The 13,257-nt window shown below is 36.9% G+C and overlaps 1 protein-coding gene across 2 annotated transcripts in view; it reads right to left on the reverse strand.

Annotated features, from left to right (window-relative positions):
- RAB38 (RAB38, member RAS oncogene family) overlaps positions 1-13,257 on the reverse strand; it is a 40,221-nt gene that overhangs the window by 11,684 nt on the left and 15,280 nt on the right. For both annotated transcript variants that reach the window (XM_085574712.1, XM_021544950.4), the window contains one exon: positions 5,878-6,158. In XM_085574712.1, the coding sequence (XP_085430838.1) occupies positions 5,878-6,158 (281 nt within the window). The remainder of the gene's footprint in view (positions 1-5,877; positions 6,159-13,257) is intronic.

Raw genomic sequence — 13,257 nt, forward strand, 5'->3', positions numbered from 1 at the left:
AGGAATGGAAAAGTGAAAATCAGAGCATGCTACTCTTTATTCTATTACCAAACAAAACAAGGCAAAGAAAATAACTCTGACTAATCTCTGAATTCCATAAAGGAACACTGGAGGATATAAATGAAATTAGTGTTTGCTTTGTAGATCAATATTATTAAAATATATCCTTTCAAAGGGTACTTTTATGAAAAGGATAGCAACCGAGGGCAGGGAAAGAGAGCTGCATTATTTAAAACCCTTGAACTGATTGCTATTGAAAATAATGTCTTGTAAGCAACAATCAGCTAAAGGGAAAATAAATACATTATTGAATGTGACTCAAAGAAGTACACAAGCTCAGCAATTGCTTTTGATTTAGGATTACCTTCCCCCTTATTGTCCATCCATACTGCAGATGCAGAACACTAACATTTAGGGCATTCAATTTTAATATCTGAAACAAGTTTGCACAGATCAGTCTAGCTCTAAGCTCTTTGTAGAAGAATAAAGACCCTGACAAGTTTTAAGGGCCTGTCTCACTTTCTGATGAAGCAACTTGTTTCTTTACCATGCACATATCTTAGATTTGACTATCTGGTTGTTTTCTGATAGAATGTTTTTCCCTTTTTACATTGACAGTTTTTCCTCTTACTGAATCTGAAGCTGCTGAGTCTTCCCCTGAAAACCAGGGTGAGGAACAGTGTGTATGCAGGCACAGAGTGCTTGGGGAGCTCTAAATCAGCGCTGCCTAGAGACATGACCTCAGACTACTACTGCAGTTGAAGGAAATTGACTTCCCATAAGTAAACATTTACAAATTGTGAAATATTCAGGTATTAGATGGGAGCCTAGTTAGAAGCTCGTAGCTTCCACATTTTATTTCCATACTAAAAATCCAGGAGTAAAGAAATTACCTGAAAGATATTTTAACCTGCACTCCTCTTGAGCTAGCACTCTGAGGGAATGGCTCCACATGCTCCCTTAGCAGAACTCCCTGGAAACTGCTGGGAACAGAGCCTTATTAAGATGGTGTGCTGTACTCCTGCAGTGGTGTTTCTAGGAAAATGCAGCCATACAAGTTAAAAGCCATCTGGATGCATGAACATGAAATTCATGGATGTGAACTGCAGTGACTGCAACTCTGAAAACAAGATCATTTCTGTGATTGAATTCTTACAGCTGGTTGAATACCCTGTCACAAAATTATTTCAATTAATGACTTTCTGATTTCAACAATTTTGTGTTTCTCTGAATTTTCAAATTTGGAACCACACTAAATAATGCATTTCATAAAAGTGATCCAGAGAGCTACATGACAGCTCTAATACCCATAGGATAATCTGAATTGACTCCTTTTAATTGCAGGAAACAAACTCTGCAGAGGATTCTGCACAGAGTGATTGTACATCTGAAATGAAATTTTCTGCCTTAAGTGTCAGCTTTACTTTTATGGCAGAATCTGAAATATTTTTTAAGACTGTACTGTGAGATTGGTTAGATGCTTTTTGAGTGAATAAAAAAGACAATCTAGGGAGCCACACATCCCTAACTGGGTCTGGCAGTCTCAAATGGATTGCTTGGATTTAAGTTACCAGATCAGCAGATTAGTTTAGAGTGTCAACCTAATTCAAATACATGTCCAAACCTTGTTTTTCTTTATGGAAATCAGAACTGCTTATCCACTTCCTCTGCAAATCTACTGCACAGCTTGCTTTTTACATCTGTCATAATAATTGTTCAGTCAAAAGAACTGAAGAACCTGTGGGTAAACAAGGCTAGTAGAGCTTGGATTATTCACAGAATTCCCTGGTAAGATTCATTAATTCAGGAAGAATTAATATCCTTGCTTTTTGAAAGAGAGACTGGAACAGAGGAGAGAATGACTTTCTGAAGGCAACATAGCAATGGCAAAGAGGACTTTTAATTGCTGGTCCAGCATTTGGGCCCTGTAGGGGGTTGGAACCAGGTGATTTTTAAGGTCTCTTCCAACACAACTAATTCTGAATCTATGGTGACATACCTTGGACTGCCTGTCAAACAAAAGCTAAATAAAGGACATCTTACTATCTACATTTCTTAGAGGCAGAACTATAACACTGTCCTGGTCCAAATAGGATGTATCCAAATAGCCCAGAGACTCAGACTGCTCATCAGTCTCTAGGTCAGGAGACAAGGAGCTGTGTGATTAACCTAGTTTTGTAAGGATCTGAAAAGCACATCTACCAGCCTTTCTGGGCAATTTGGACCAAACATGAATGTCTTTTCATCTTATCTCTATTGCTGACAGCAGAATTACAGCAGGGAAAAGAGGAACTCAGGCATAATAACAGCACAACCATGGCCAGTTGAAAGGTATTTCAAGTTATTTCTGAATTAGGTACTTTCAAGCACACTTATTTTTGCCTGACTTGTCTATTTTGTTGCACAAGTTCCATTTTCATTGTGAAGTGATAATAAGCTTGAAATTGCTCCTTTTCTAATCCAAGTCAAAAGCTCACCTCTTTGAACTAGGCATGGTGGTGAAAACAGTTTAAAGGCTTGGAAATGTGACTGGAGCTCTCAGCTGCTCTGGCCATGTTGTGGATAATTAAATGTGTGACAGGAAGAAGAAATTTCTTTCCTTTAAAAGAATGAATCTTTTGCAATAGTTGTGGTCATGAAATTTATTAAAGAATTCACTATTAAGGGTTATTTGGTCACTGTCTGGGGATGTACCTCTTAGACTGCAATCAGTATGGGTGAAGTAAATATGCAGATATAAAAGAGACCAGGCTCACCACCGGATATATGACAACAGTGTAACTTGTGACTGTGCTGTGAGGTGGTGTTGCCCAATAAGGCCCTTCTCACAAGGAAAACTATCCAAAAAAAACCTTCTCTCTTTGTAGAGAAAAGATTGAAAGAGGGTTATTTCCTTCAGATTAATGTAAAAAGCAAAGAAAATACATAAGACTGCATTAGGTGGCTCAAATATTTTATATTGGAGCTGTTAACTTACAAAAATAGTACCAGGCTATACAGTGATTTTTTTTGGTGTAATCTTCCAGCGCTACAGACAAAAGCTTAAAACATTGACAGCTTGAAATATAGTAGGTACATATATAGCAAGCTACCTTCTGCAAGGTAACCAGAACAAAAGATGTTCTTTTTATAAGTAATCCTCTTTGTTTTTCCAAAATGCATAAATCATATTTAGTTTGCTCTCAAGGCTTTAACATTTCTGAGCACATCTCCAGAAAACCTCTGGAGATCTAATTATTCCAGGATACCACAAAAAGAGAGTTATTACTTATTTGAACTGCTAAAACTGATAGCTGCAATATGATGACTCCTTTGTCCATGCTATTCTGCTTCAGAAGAGTTCCTATTCTCTGTAGCAACCTGAGTTAATTTTTTTTTCTTGGAGCCAAGTTCAATTACTTATGATGCCCTAGGCAGAAAGAATAGCAGGTATCTACAATATACAGAATTCTAAAATAGTAGTAATATTAACTTTTGTGTAGAAAAGGAAATGTAAAGTTTCATTTAGAACTTAGATCAAGTGGGGAAACTTTTTGATCTAATTTAGTTTAAATGTTGTGATTCTACCATCTTTACTGGAATGACTCTCTGCATAATTTTAAAGTCAGAAGCCTCCAATTCTGGGTGGAAATCAGGTGTGTGGACTGCAGAACAACAGGTCCTTGCCTCTGGTGTATAGAAGCAGAGAATAGTCTGCTAACAGCTGTGTGCCCTCAACTCTCATAATTCCCTTCAGAGTGGTTTTTGAAAGCAAGTCTTGTCATAGCTGGGTTTTTTTTTCCCTGATCTTACATGATTGCATTGTCAGTGTGGGGACTGCTTGGGTTTTGGAGTTAAATAACATAAGAAGAATCTAGATATTTACCAGGTCTAAAATAGCAGAAATTCTTAATTCTATGCATCTTAGAAACTTGGAAAAATTTCCTATGTTATGACTTTAAAAAATTGTTGTTCTCTATACATCTTTTATACTTCCATAGTTCTGCCCCAGACTGGCTCCATCATCATCATCAAACCTCTCTGTGATCTTTGAAATAATTTGCATATTCATTTTCTCTCATGACGTGCAATGGTTCTTAGCACAATAAATGTGGTTGTCCTTTTTGAGTGGTGGACATGTGCTTGCTGGGGACTGATGTATGGAATGCATGGTATAGGTTCCATTCTCATAGTAAAATGTAGTTTATCATAAAGAGGAACACTGGATTCTCTTGGCCTCACCCAACACAAATCAGTAGGTGAACCACAGACCTAAATACAGAGCAGGTGCTGCACATGAAGGAATAGGAAGTACCCTGTTGTGGAGAAAGATAGTTCACACACTTACCTAGACCATTTCTCCCTATAAATGGCATATTAAAAAACAGTGGCTGGATTTGTGACCCATTCAGTAGAGAAGTAAAGCCATTAATTACAAAGACATAGAATCATAGAATCATAGCATGATTTGGGTTGGAAGGGACCTCTTCAAGTCATCTTGTATAACCCGCCTGCCAGAGCAGGGATATCCTCAGCTAGACTGGGTTGCTCAGAATCCAATCTAGCCTTGAATGTTTCCAGGGTTGGAGCATCCACCATGCCTGGGAGACTTGTTCCAGTGTTTTGCCATCCTTGTCAGAAAAAAATATTTATCTCTAGTGTAAATCTACCTTCTTTTAGTTTAAAATCACTGCCCCTTGTCCTAGGACAACAGGCTCTCATGACACATTTGTCCCCATCTTTTTTATAAGCCCCCTTAAGTACTGAAAAGCTGCAATCTCAGCCCAGAGTTCATGCAATGCTTAAGGCAGTCTGGAATATGCTGCTATTCCCCTGCTGTTACTTCTGCTGATTACTAGTAGAACATCTTTTAAATATTAATGCTTAAAGGTGTCAAAACCAGAAAAGTAAAACACAAATAGACACACTAAAAGTTCTTATGTACCTTACATAAAGTGTTTAAAAGGAATTAAACAATGCATTTAGTAGCCTGGAAGCCAAAGTGTAGCATTTTGGCTTCCAGACTACTAGAAATCTAGGTTAAACCAGAACCAAACTGTTACATTTCAAACATCCAAAAGTTCCCCAGAGCTGTCAATGATGACACGAGCTTTCCTAATATGAGGATACAACCAGCACAATATCCACTGAATTGTTGTGTTCAAATCAATATTTCACATGCCAGCTCTCCAAATTCTGCATGAACTGAAATTATCTGAGACATCTCAAATTGATCTACAGTACCAATGTACTTTCAGCCTTTGTAATTTGAAAATCTGATGCCCCTTCTGATTTTTGTCTCACTATTCACTCAGGAAATCTGCACCAAGGCAAAGAATTGAATCTCGGAGCAGCTCATACAGCACTTTGACCATTGATATTTCCTTCCTCCCCAGATAAGTGATTTTTTTGAGAAGGCTATTGAGAATGAGCGCTTATAACAATGAACATTGTACAAGCACTACAATAGACTGACTTTATTCTGGAATCTAAGGCAATGAAACTATTGTCTCAAATCTGCATTTCTCAGGCAAAGTGGTTATATAAATATTTAGAGATAACATTCAGTGTTAAGAATGTTGAAAAACATCCTCATATCATTCACAAGAGGTATCTTTTATGCCTTGCCTAAGGTCATCCTCCTCCCCAGTCTATTGTGCAGTACCCTGTTGACCGGGTACATACTTTAGTGCAGGCCTATCATATCACAGCAGCTGCATTTCAGAATGTTACAATAAAAGACCTAAAAGAAATAGAAATGCATACTATATATTTACAAATCTACTTTTAATCAATACCACCAAGAGAGGAACTTTTCAAGGTGCACATTTAGACCAAATTAGAGAGGAGCTGATTTCTCTGTCCTTATAAATGTTTGAAAAGAAATGGAAACATTACCTTGGCTGACGTTTCAAACCAGCCCACGAACCCATTCTCTTTGCAGAATTGATCCATCTTGATGCCATTGTTCATAAGAACATCTATTCCCTGGTCACATTTGTTTGCTAATAGGACTGCTGGCACAGGTTTGCCATTTGGAAGAACCAACTTAGAGTCCAAATCCTCTTTCCATTTTGTCACTGCTTCAAATGTCGCAGGTCTTGTAACATCAAAGACAATAAATGCCCCCATGGCCTCTCTGTAATACACCCTGGTCATGTTTCCAAATCTTTCCTGTCCTGTAATGAAGAAAGTAGGAGGGGAAAAAAGCATTGCCTTGTAAAAATCAGTGCTTCCAGTTTAGATCAGTATTTCACATTGCAGGTTTTCTAAGATAACATTACTGAAGGCAGGACTTAATTTTATAAATCCCTGGGAAACTACTCTTTGCCTAAATAAGTACCATGCTGGAATAATTTGTATGAAAATGCAGGAGAGTATTGCATGAAAAAGGAATTTTCAAACCAATAGCCAAGGAAATTTAATGAAGTTCATTATAAGTGAATAATAAGTGCAATAAGTGAATAATAAGTGTATGGTCTTATTAGGCTGCCAAATTTCTCAGTCTGTGGAGAGTACCAAGTCTTTGGGTACATTACAGGACTTTCAAAAAGAGTCACAAAAAATACCAGATTGGTACCAGATTGAAAACTCCTTGGTACTATGGTATTTTGTCTAAAACATCCAACACAACTGAACTCCTCACGCATGAAAGAGGATCCTGCATATTCTCATGCAAATTATAATAACCAGCAGTATCATAATATAACTCTGGAGCCATACCAGACATCAGAGTATTTACAAATTTATTTTTAAAACACAGAGGTGAGGAAGATGAATTTAAAGGCATACAAACATGGTCTAAGAAATAGAGAAGCAGTAGCAAAATGAAAAGCTGCATTGCTTCAGTGAAAAGATCTGAGAGTTTCATAATAGATCTGTTCAGAAGTGTCGCAGTTTTATTTGCTGAAATTCAAAGTGCTTTCTGGGAAAGGAGAGAATTTTTTGGGAGTTAACAGTACATCAGTATATTCAAACAGGGACGTTTGTAAATATCTATCATTTTATATGACTAAAAGTATGAACAAATTAACACATGACATCAGGATATGGTATGTTGATCAGCTGTGGATTTGTTAATATATCTGCTGCTTTCATGGGAACTCTGAAAAAATAATTTACACAGAACTTTTCTTGGAAATAAAAAATAGATTTTCTGCTAATGTCTGCAGCAGATCTGTGATCCAAAGAAGAATTATAAGCTCCTGAAATATTTCATAACAATAGCAGTTTTTAAGCAAGACAACTCCTGTACATGCTTCTATACCTGGGAAAAAGTGCTATGGAAATAGAAGCATTGAATGCAAACTTGTTTCTAGCTTTATTTTCTCAGTGTGAGTAGTTGTGAGTACGTTAGGAAGACAAGAAGATTGGCAATCTGCCTCTGACCCCAGGAAGGTTATCTGTGGAGAATTTGTCTGATGGAAATTTTGCTGTCAAATATAAGGGAGGGTTGAGAAAGGAAAAGTACCGATTGCTGGGCTTCTAGACCATGCACTTGCACTTAATGGAAATAGCACTGAACCCACTTAGGGGGTCAACACCATCAGTTTGTGATGTTTATCTTTGGTTTTAAGCATTGTGGCAGCAAGGAGACAGTTATTCACATGATACAGAAACCAAAGAGGAAGTCTGTCTTCTCCAAATTAATGTAATTTTTTTTTATCTTAAAGAAACACAGTGTCTTATTGATAAAGCAAGATAGAAATAGATTATTTGTGAGAAAGAAGAGGTCATATTCAAAATTTCTTTCTTCCATATTTTTATTCAAATGTCTTATGATTCCTATCAGTGGGCTAATCAGATGAATGGCTAAGTCATGTGCTATTCAATAATCTCTTTGTTGAGAAATTCTTTTTTCATCTGCAAGAAGGTGACTTTCACCAAAATCCAAGGTCTGATTAGAAACATGGCAGTGAGGTAATCAGCAACATATTCAAATAGTTTTTGATGGATATTGTATTTCACTGATAGTTTATCCTTCTCATACAAAGCTCTTGAGATGCTTACACTGTGGGTGATATAAGAGTACTTCAACTCAGGCCTCACACATATTTATTAGGACACAGATTGTTGAGATAGGTGGGGCACAGTGTCACAGAACATCAACTAAATTATTCATTTGCAGTATGAAATAATTCACCATGAAGGAAGTTACTCAATGAATAAAAGACTCCTAAGTTGTGATCTTCTGCCTGGTAGTGGCCTACAAATTTCTGGCAAATTGTATGACACTGCTTCTTCTTTTAGCTTCCAGCTGCTTTTTCAGATACACAGGATTTTCACTGCACAGGAAAGCCAGTATGTTTGTAAATGCAGCATTTTGCAGGAAGACGGGGATAACCAATTTACATCACCAACCACTTCAAAGAAAGAGAAAGAATGAAGTTGCATAATTAACTGTCTAAACTGTTTTTGAAGTGGTCTTTTTCTCCATCAGTTATAATTAATGTATCAATATATTTGACAGAAAGGCATCAGGCCTTTTTGAATGGAAAAAGAGGTCCTTTATAAATCAGAGTTTTAGTTCTATGACCTTTGCATAATGACTTTTATTTAATTTAAATTGTGGAAAAAGTGATCTCTAGTATTTGCATTGAGCTTGGAGAACTAAATAATATGTCTAAGGATGCAGAAGTACGCTTTTTTCCACAGATTCTCGCTTACGTGGACAAAATCCAATATTAATAGATTAGGCTCCTGAAACCTTTTTGTTTAGCAGAATTGCTCGTAATAATAGGCACTGCTTGATGCATTAAAGATGTCAAAATCCGGCCTTAGGTTTTCAGAAACACAATGTCTTAGGCAGGAATTAGGCTAGAAAATAGATCAACAATTAGGTATTCAGTGGTGTCTCTCAGGCAGCCTTGAACATTAGAATCTGCTTTACTGCAACACCGACTGGGGAAGATTGGTTTTGTTTTTCACTGGAAGGGTCAGAAGCTTGGGAAATATTTGATCTGGTCCATAGTACTTTACTGCATCCCTTACAAGACCACTGGCATTTGCCATCAAATCCTGCAATTCCAACGGCCTTTGCCCACTGAGATCATGCTTTATGCTGGGATTATCAGCATTAAATTAGATTAAAATAATTAATCGGGAGTACTGAACGTTAGGATCCCTTTGTATTTGGAGACTGAAAAGAAATGCCTGGTTGTTAATTCAGATGAATCTTACTCTACTTGGAAGCGAACCTAGTGAGATCAAGGTGATAAAGCAGCAAGATTTCTACTAAAGGGAAGCACTCCCTGTCTGAAGGGCAGCTGCCTGCACATTTATCCTAATCTCAGTGGCACCTCTGCAGCAAGCAGAGCAATCAGTTCATGGGTTTGAAGCAACAAGCAGCTGGACTTTCCTAGCTTATAAAAATTTATCCCAAATAAATTTCTATAGTAATCTGCAATTTTTACTAACAACTGCCATCTCTAATAAAGATATAAAAAATAACTAAAAAGTGCTGAAATTCAGATATTTTCCACAATCTTGACTACAGCATCTGAAATGTGGCACAAAAATTTAAATTAAAAATTGATTGAAATTGCCCAGTGCTGAGTTTTATGATGCATTTTACTTCTTGCCACTGACCTAAGAGACAAGGCTTTTGGGGGCCACCTTGCTTTACAGAAAGCCTTTAGCCAACACTGAGAAGCTGGAAACTGTGGAGAAAATTTAAATATCTTTTACATATCACCTCAAAATATCTTTCAGAATATTCACACTTGACTTCAAATAATTGTCTTTATGGACTGAAGTTTAAGCGACCCTTGAGCGGATGTTCAGCAGCCCAGAATGAGGAAAAGCAGGCTGTCAGCAGGATCTGGCCCACAGATTCCAGCACCAATCTCTACTGAAATAAAACCCTCACAGCAAGAGATTTATTTATGTTTGCAGAACAGTAATTTCAAGGTAACTTAGCCTAGAAATCACCATGACTATCTTATTTATGCATATGTGCTGCCAGCTTAGCTGCTGCTGAAAACCTAAAATGCTGAGGACGTGCTGTGCCTGGCATTAGCGAACAGGTTTCCACTTACTCCCTCTGCAGCATAACAATCCTAAAACTTTATAACTGCAGAGATATTTGTCCGTGTCTGTGGGAAGACTGCTGCTTCTGATGGTGAAAGTGACTGGGAAAGGAAATGGAACTGTCCTTTCCCCCAAGCATTGGTCCAACTGTTTATGAGATGAGAACCAGACTTTTAAACACAAACCAATATCTTTTTAGTAGCAACGAATAACCCAGCCCACGCACATGCAGAAGAAGTGATAAAGAGGATACTGAGATGGCTGTGGGAAAGGAACAGGGAGCAGGCTCTGATCTGCTGCTCTCTGCTCTCTGATGTTCAAAGCTCCTCCCCGCAGTAAATCTATGGCTAAAGCTGGTCTTCAGAGAAATCTCTGGATTGTTTGGGCACAAAACACAGACAGTAGCACAGAGAGCAGCCTTGCAGAGAAGGGTGTAGCAAATACACCCAGATCTGCTGTCTAGAACAGCTGTTTTTTTCAAAAGCGGCGTGACAGCCTGCATCTGTAGGGCCAGCCCCATCCACAGTAACATTGTGCAAAATATGATTCAGAGTTTCTTTAAAGCTTTTCTTCTAAGAATTTGTTAATGACTTTAAAGGATATGCACACAAAGGCAGCAGAAAAGATAAAGAAATAAAGACAGAAATTGACTGAGGAGCAAGATTTAATGTTGCATGACACAGCAGTAGAGATGATGGCACACTTTAACAGGAACACCAAAACTAATAATTTGTGACATAAGATGAAACAAAATGGAATTGTTGTGAAGAAATTAAAGAAAAGGAAAATTTTATCATGTATATATCCTCTCACATTCAATACTAAACATTCAGTCTCCGCAAACTTAGGCACTTCACTGATCAGACATAAGTTCATAGATTTTAATGACAGCACATTGTTATAAACACCATAACATCATATAGCATTAAGGTTAATCCTACTATTCCTGCCTAACACCCACAGTTTCAGGAATATAGTATGTGTTAAAATCACTGTCTTAAAGTAACAATGTGTGATGCAGAGACTACATTATCCCTGAATTAATTTTTGCAATACTTATTTATCCTTGTTTTTTGGAATTTCTCTCTCATTTAAATAAACAGAATTTCAGTATTTAGCTGTTACATGATGTTATAGTTTTGTTTGCAAAATACCAAAAATTATGTTACACAAATATTAAATACATTTAATTAGATGGCACCAGATGAAACAAATTTACTTTTCCTTCTTATGTATGGTAAGGGTAAACCAGGCCAAACTGCTTCGTCCTACCACAGCTGGAATGTGTCACTCCTCAAATGAAGTCACTATGTACAGAAACTCTACTAATAATGTAGCTAATCTTGACACTAGTTTTATTTACAATATTTTAAAGAAAATTACTTCTAGATTGTTAAACAAGTTACTACCCATGAAAAGCAAGGAGGAATACACATAGGCTTGGTACTGGGTTCAATGCCTGTATAATGGAGAGGGGAGAAGATATAACAGTTTAAATAATCCCTTATATATATATATATATATATATATACATACATATAAAAGTATGTATTCATATATAATTACTGATATGAAATATTGTCTATGTATTTGCAGAATTTGCTTCAATTCAAGGTGTCCTGCATGCTAAGCCAACATCCTTCAGCTTGGTCAGAGACTGAAAGTTTATTTCCTTATCCCAAAAGATAAACCTGACCAAATAACAGAGAGTCCATTAAAAGAGAAAATATGTTCTTAGACCAGAGATTTTATTTTCCTCCCTCTTCTCATTGCCCATTTTTATTTTGCAAATGATGTTACATGACCATCCACAGCCAGGAGAAACCAATTCCATTCTCTCCATATTTCCAATCAGTTTTACTTCTCTTTTGTTTTTGAACCTCTTTTTTTCTCACCAGCCAGATGTCTTTTGCATGATAACTTTTATGACTGCACCATGATCATCTAAGTTCAGCATGCTGCTTGCAGAACTTGCTCTCTATATACAGCCAGCAACAGCTAAAGCTCCTTAAGCAGAAGTCATTAAAGCCAAGACAACAACTCTTTTTATTACTGACCACTGTCTTGACCTTCACAATGATGCTTTGAATTGGCCAATTCATATGAAATTTAGTACTGTGCTGTAATTCTCTCTGTCATGTGTGATAACTCAGAAAGCATGCTAGTCATTCAGCACTACAACTAGGTGCAATTGCTTTTGCAGCCTGACTGAAAGCTACATCATATGATCCGCCAGCACATGATTAGTAGTGTAATAAATCTCTGAAACAAGGCATGCAAAATACATTCTTTAAGGCCTTGATACATTCAGAATTTACTATGAAATGCTTTTTTCTCGTGCAGAAATGTTTTTCTGGCAGTGTATGTATTTGTTGTTACAATTAGCCACTGTTTTTCCCCAATAATATTTTTCCCATTATTCTATCTTTTAATAAAGAAAACTGAGCGTATATGTATTTAAAACCATAAAACCACAAGACTGTATTAGCATGTGGAAAGGCAGAGTTTATACGCTTTACATAAAGCAGTGTCGTTGAATAAGTTTTAGTACCTCAGTGCCAAATTCAGAGCTCAGACATGAGACAGCTCAGTGCAGCAGAAAAGCACTCCCTCCACCAATAAGAATGTCAAGAATTTTTTCATTTCACCAGTTTTACCCGGTGCTGTTCCAGACTAGATCAATGAGCCTGAGTGGGCTCACAACTCAGGCCACAGGCTGGTACAGTTGTCTAACAGCTGATATGTTCACCTTTATTCCCTATTTAATGAAAGTAACTTCTTAATGTAATTGAGTTTTTAATGCCATCCTTTATGCTGTAATCTATTCTTATCTATTCTTATTTGATTCCTGCATTCACTAAATGAAAAATTATTATTTACAGCATGGGATATATGCTGTCAAGGTAAACTTATTTTGTGGACTGAAACAAAAATGATTGATTTTCAGAAAGGGGTGGCAAAAAAATTTGTGTGTTTAATTTGAATCCAAACTGAAAATGTCTGAACACGGTCAGCAACAATGTCAGATTCTGTAGGTTTTAATGATGTAAGCATGTGGGAATATCTGGACTATCTTATTCTTTTTCTCCTTTCAGAGATAAATCATCTTTTGTTTTGCTTGATGTTGGAACAAGGGTATTTAAATATGAGTAATTATATTTTTAACAACCAGAATGCCAAATAGAAACATTTCTCTTCCTAAAACAAGTTAGAAGTTGCTTTCATTGGACTGAAGGAGGGCAGGTATGA

This window comes from Lonchura striata, chromosome 1 (assembly GCF_050655825.1).
Source record: "Lonchura striata isolate lonStrDom1 chromosome 1, ASM5065582v1, whole genome shotgun sequence".
NCBI lineage: Eukaryota > Metazoa > Chordata > Aves > Passeriformes > Estrildidae > Lonchura > Lonchura striata.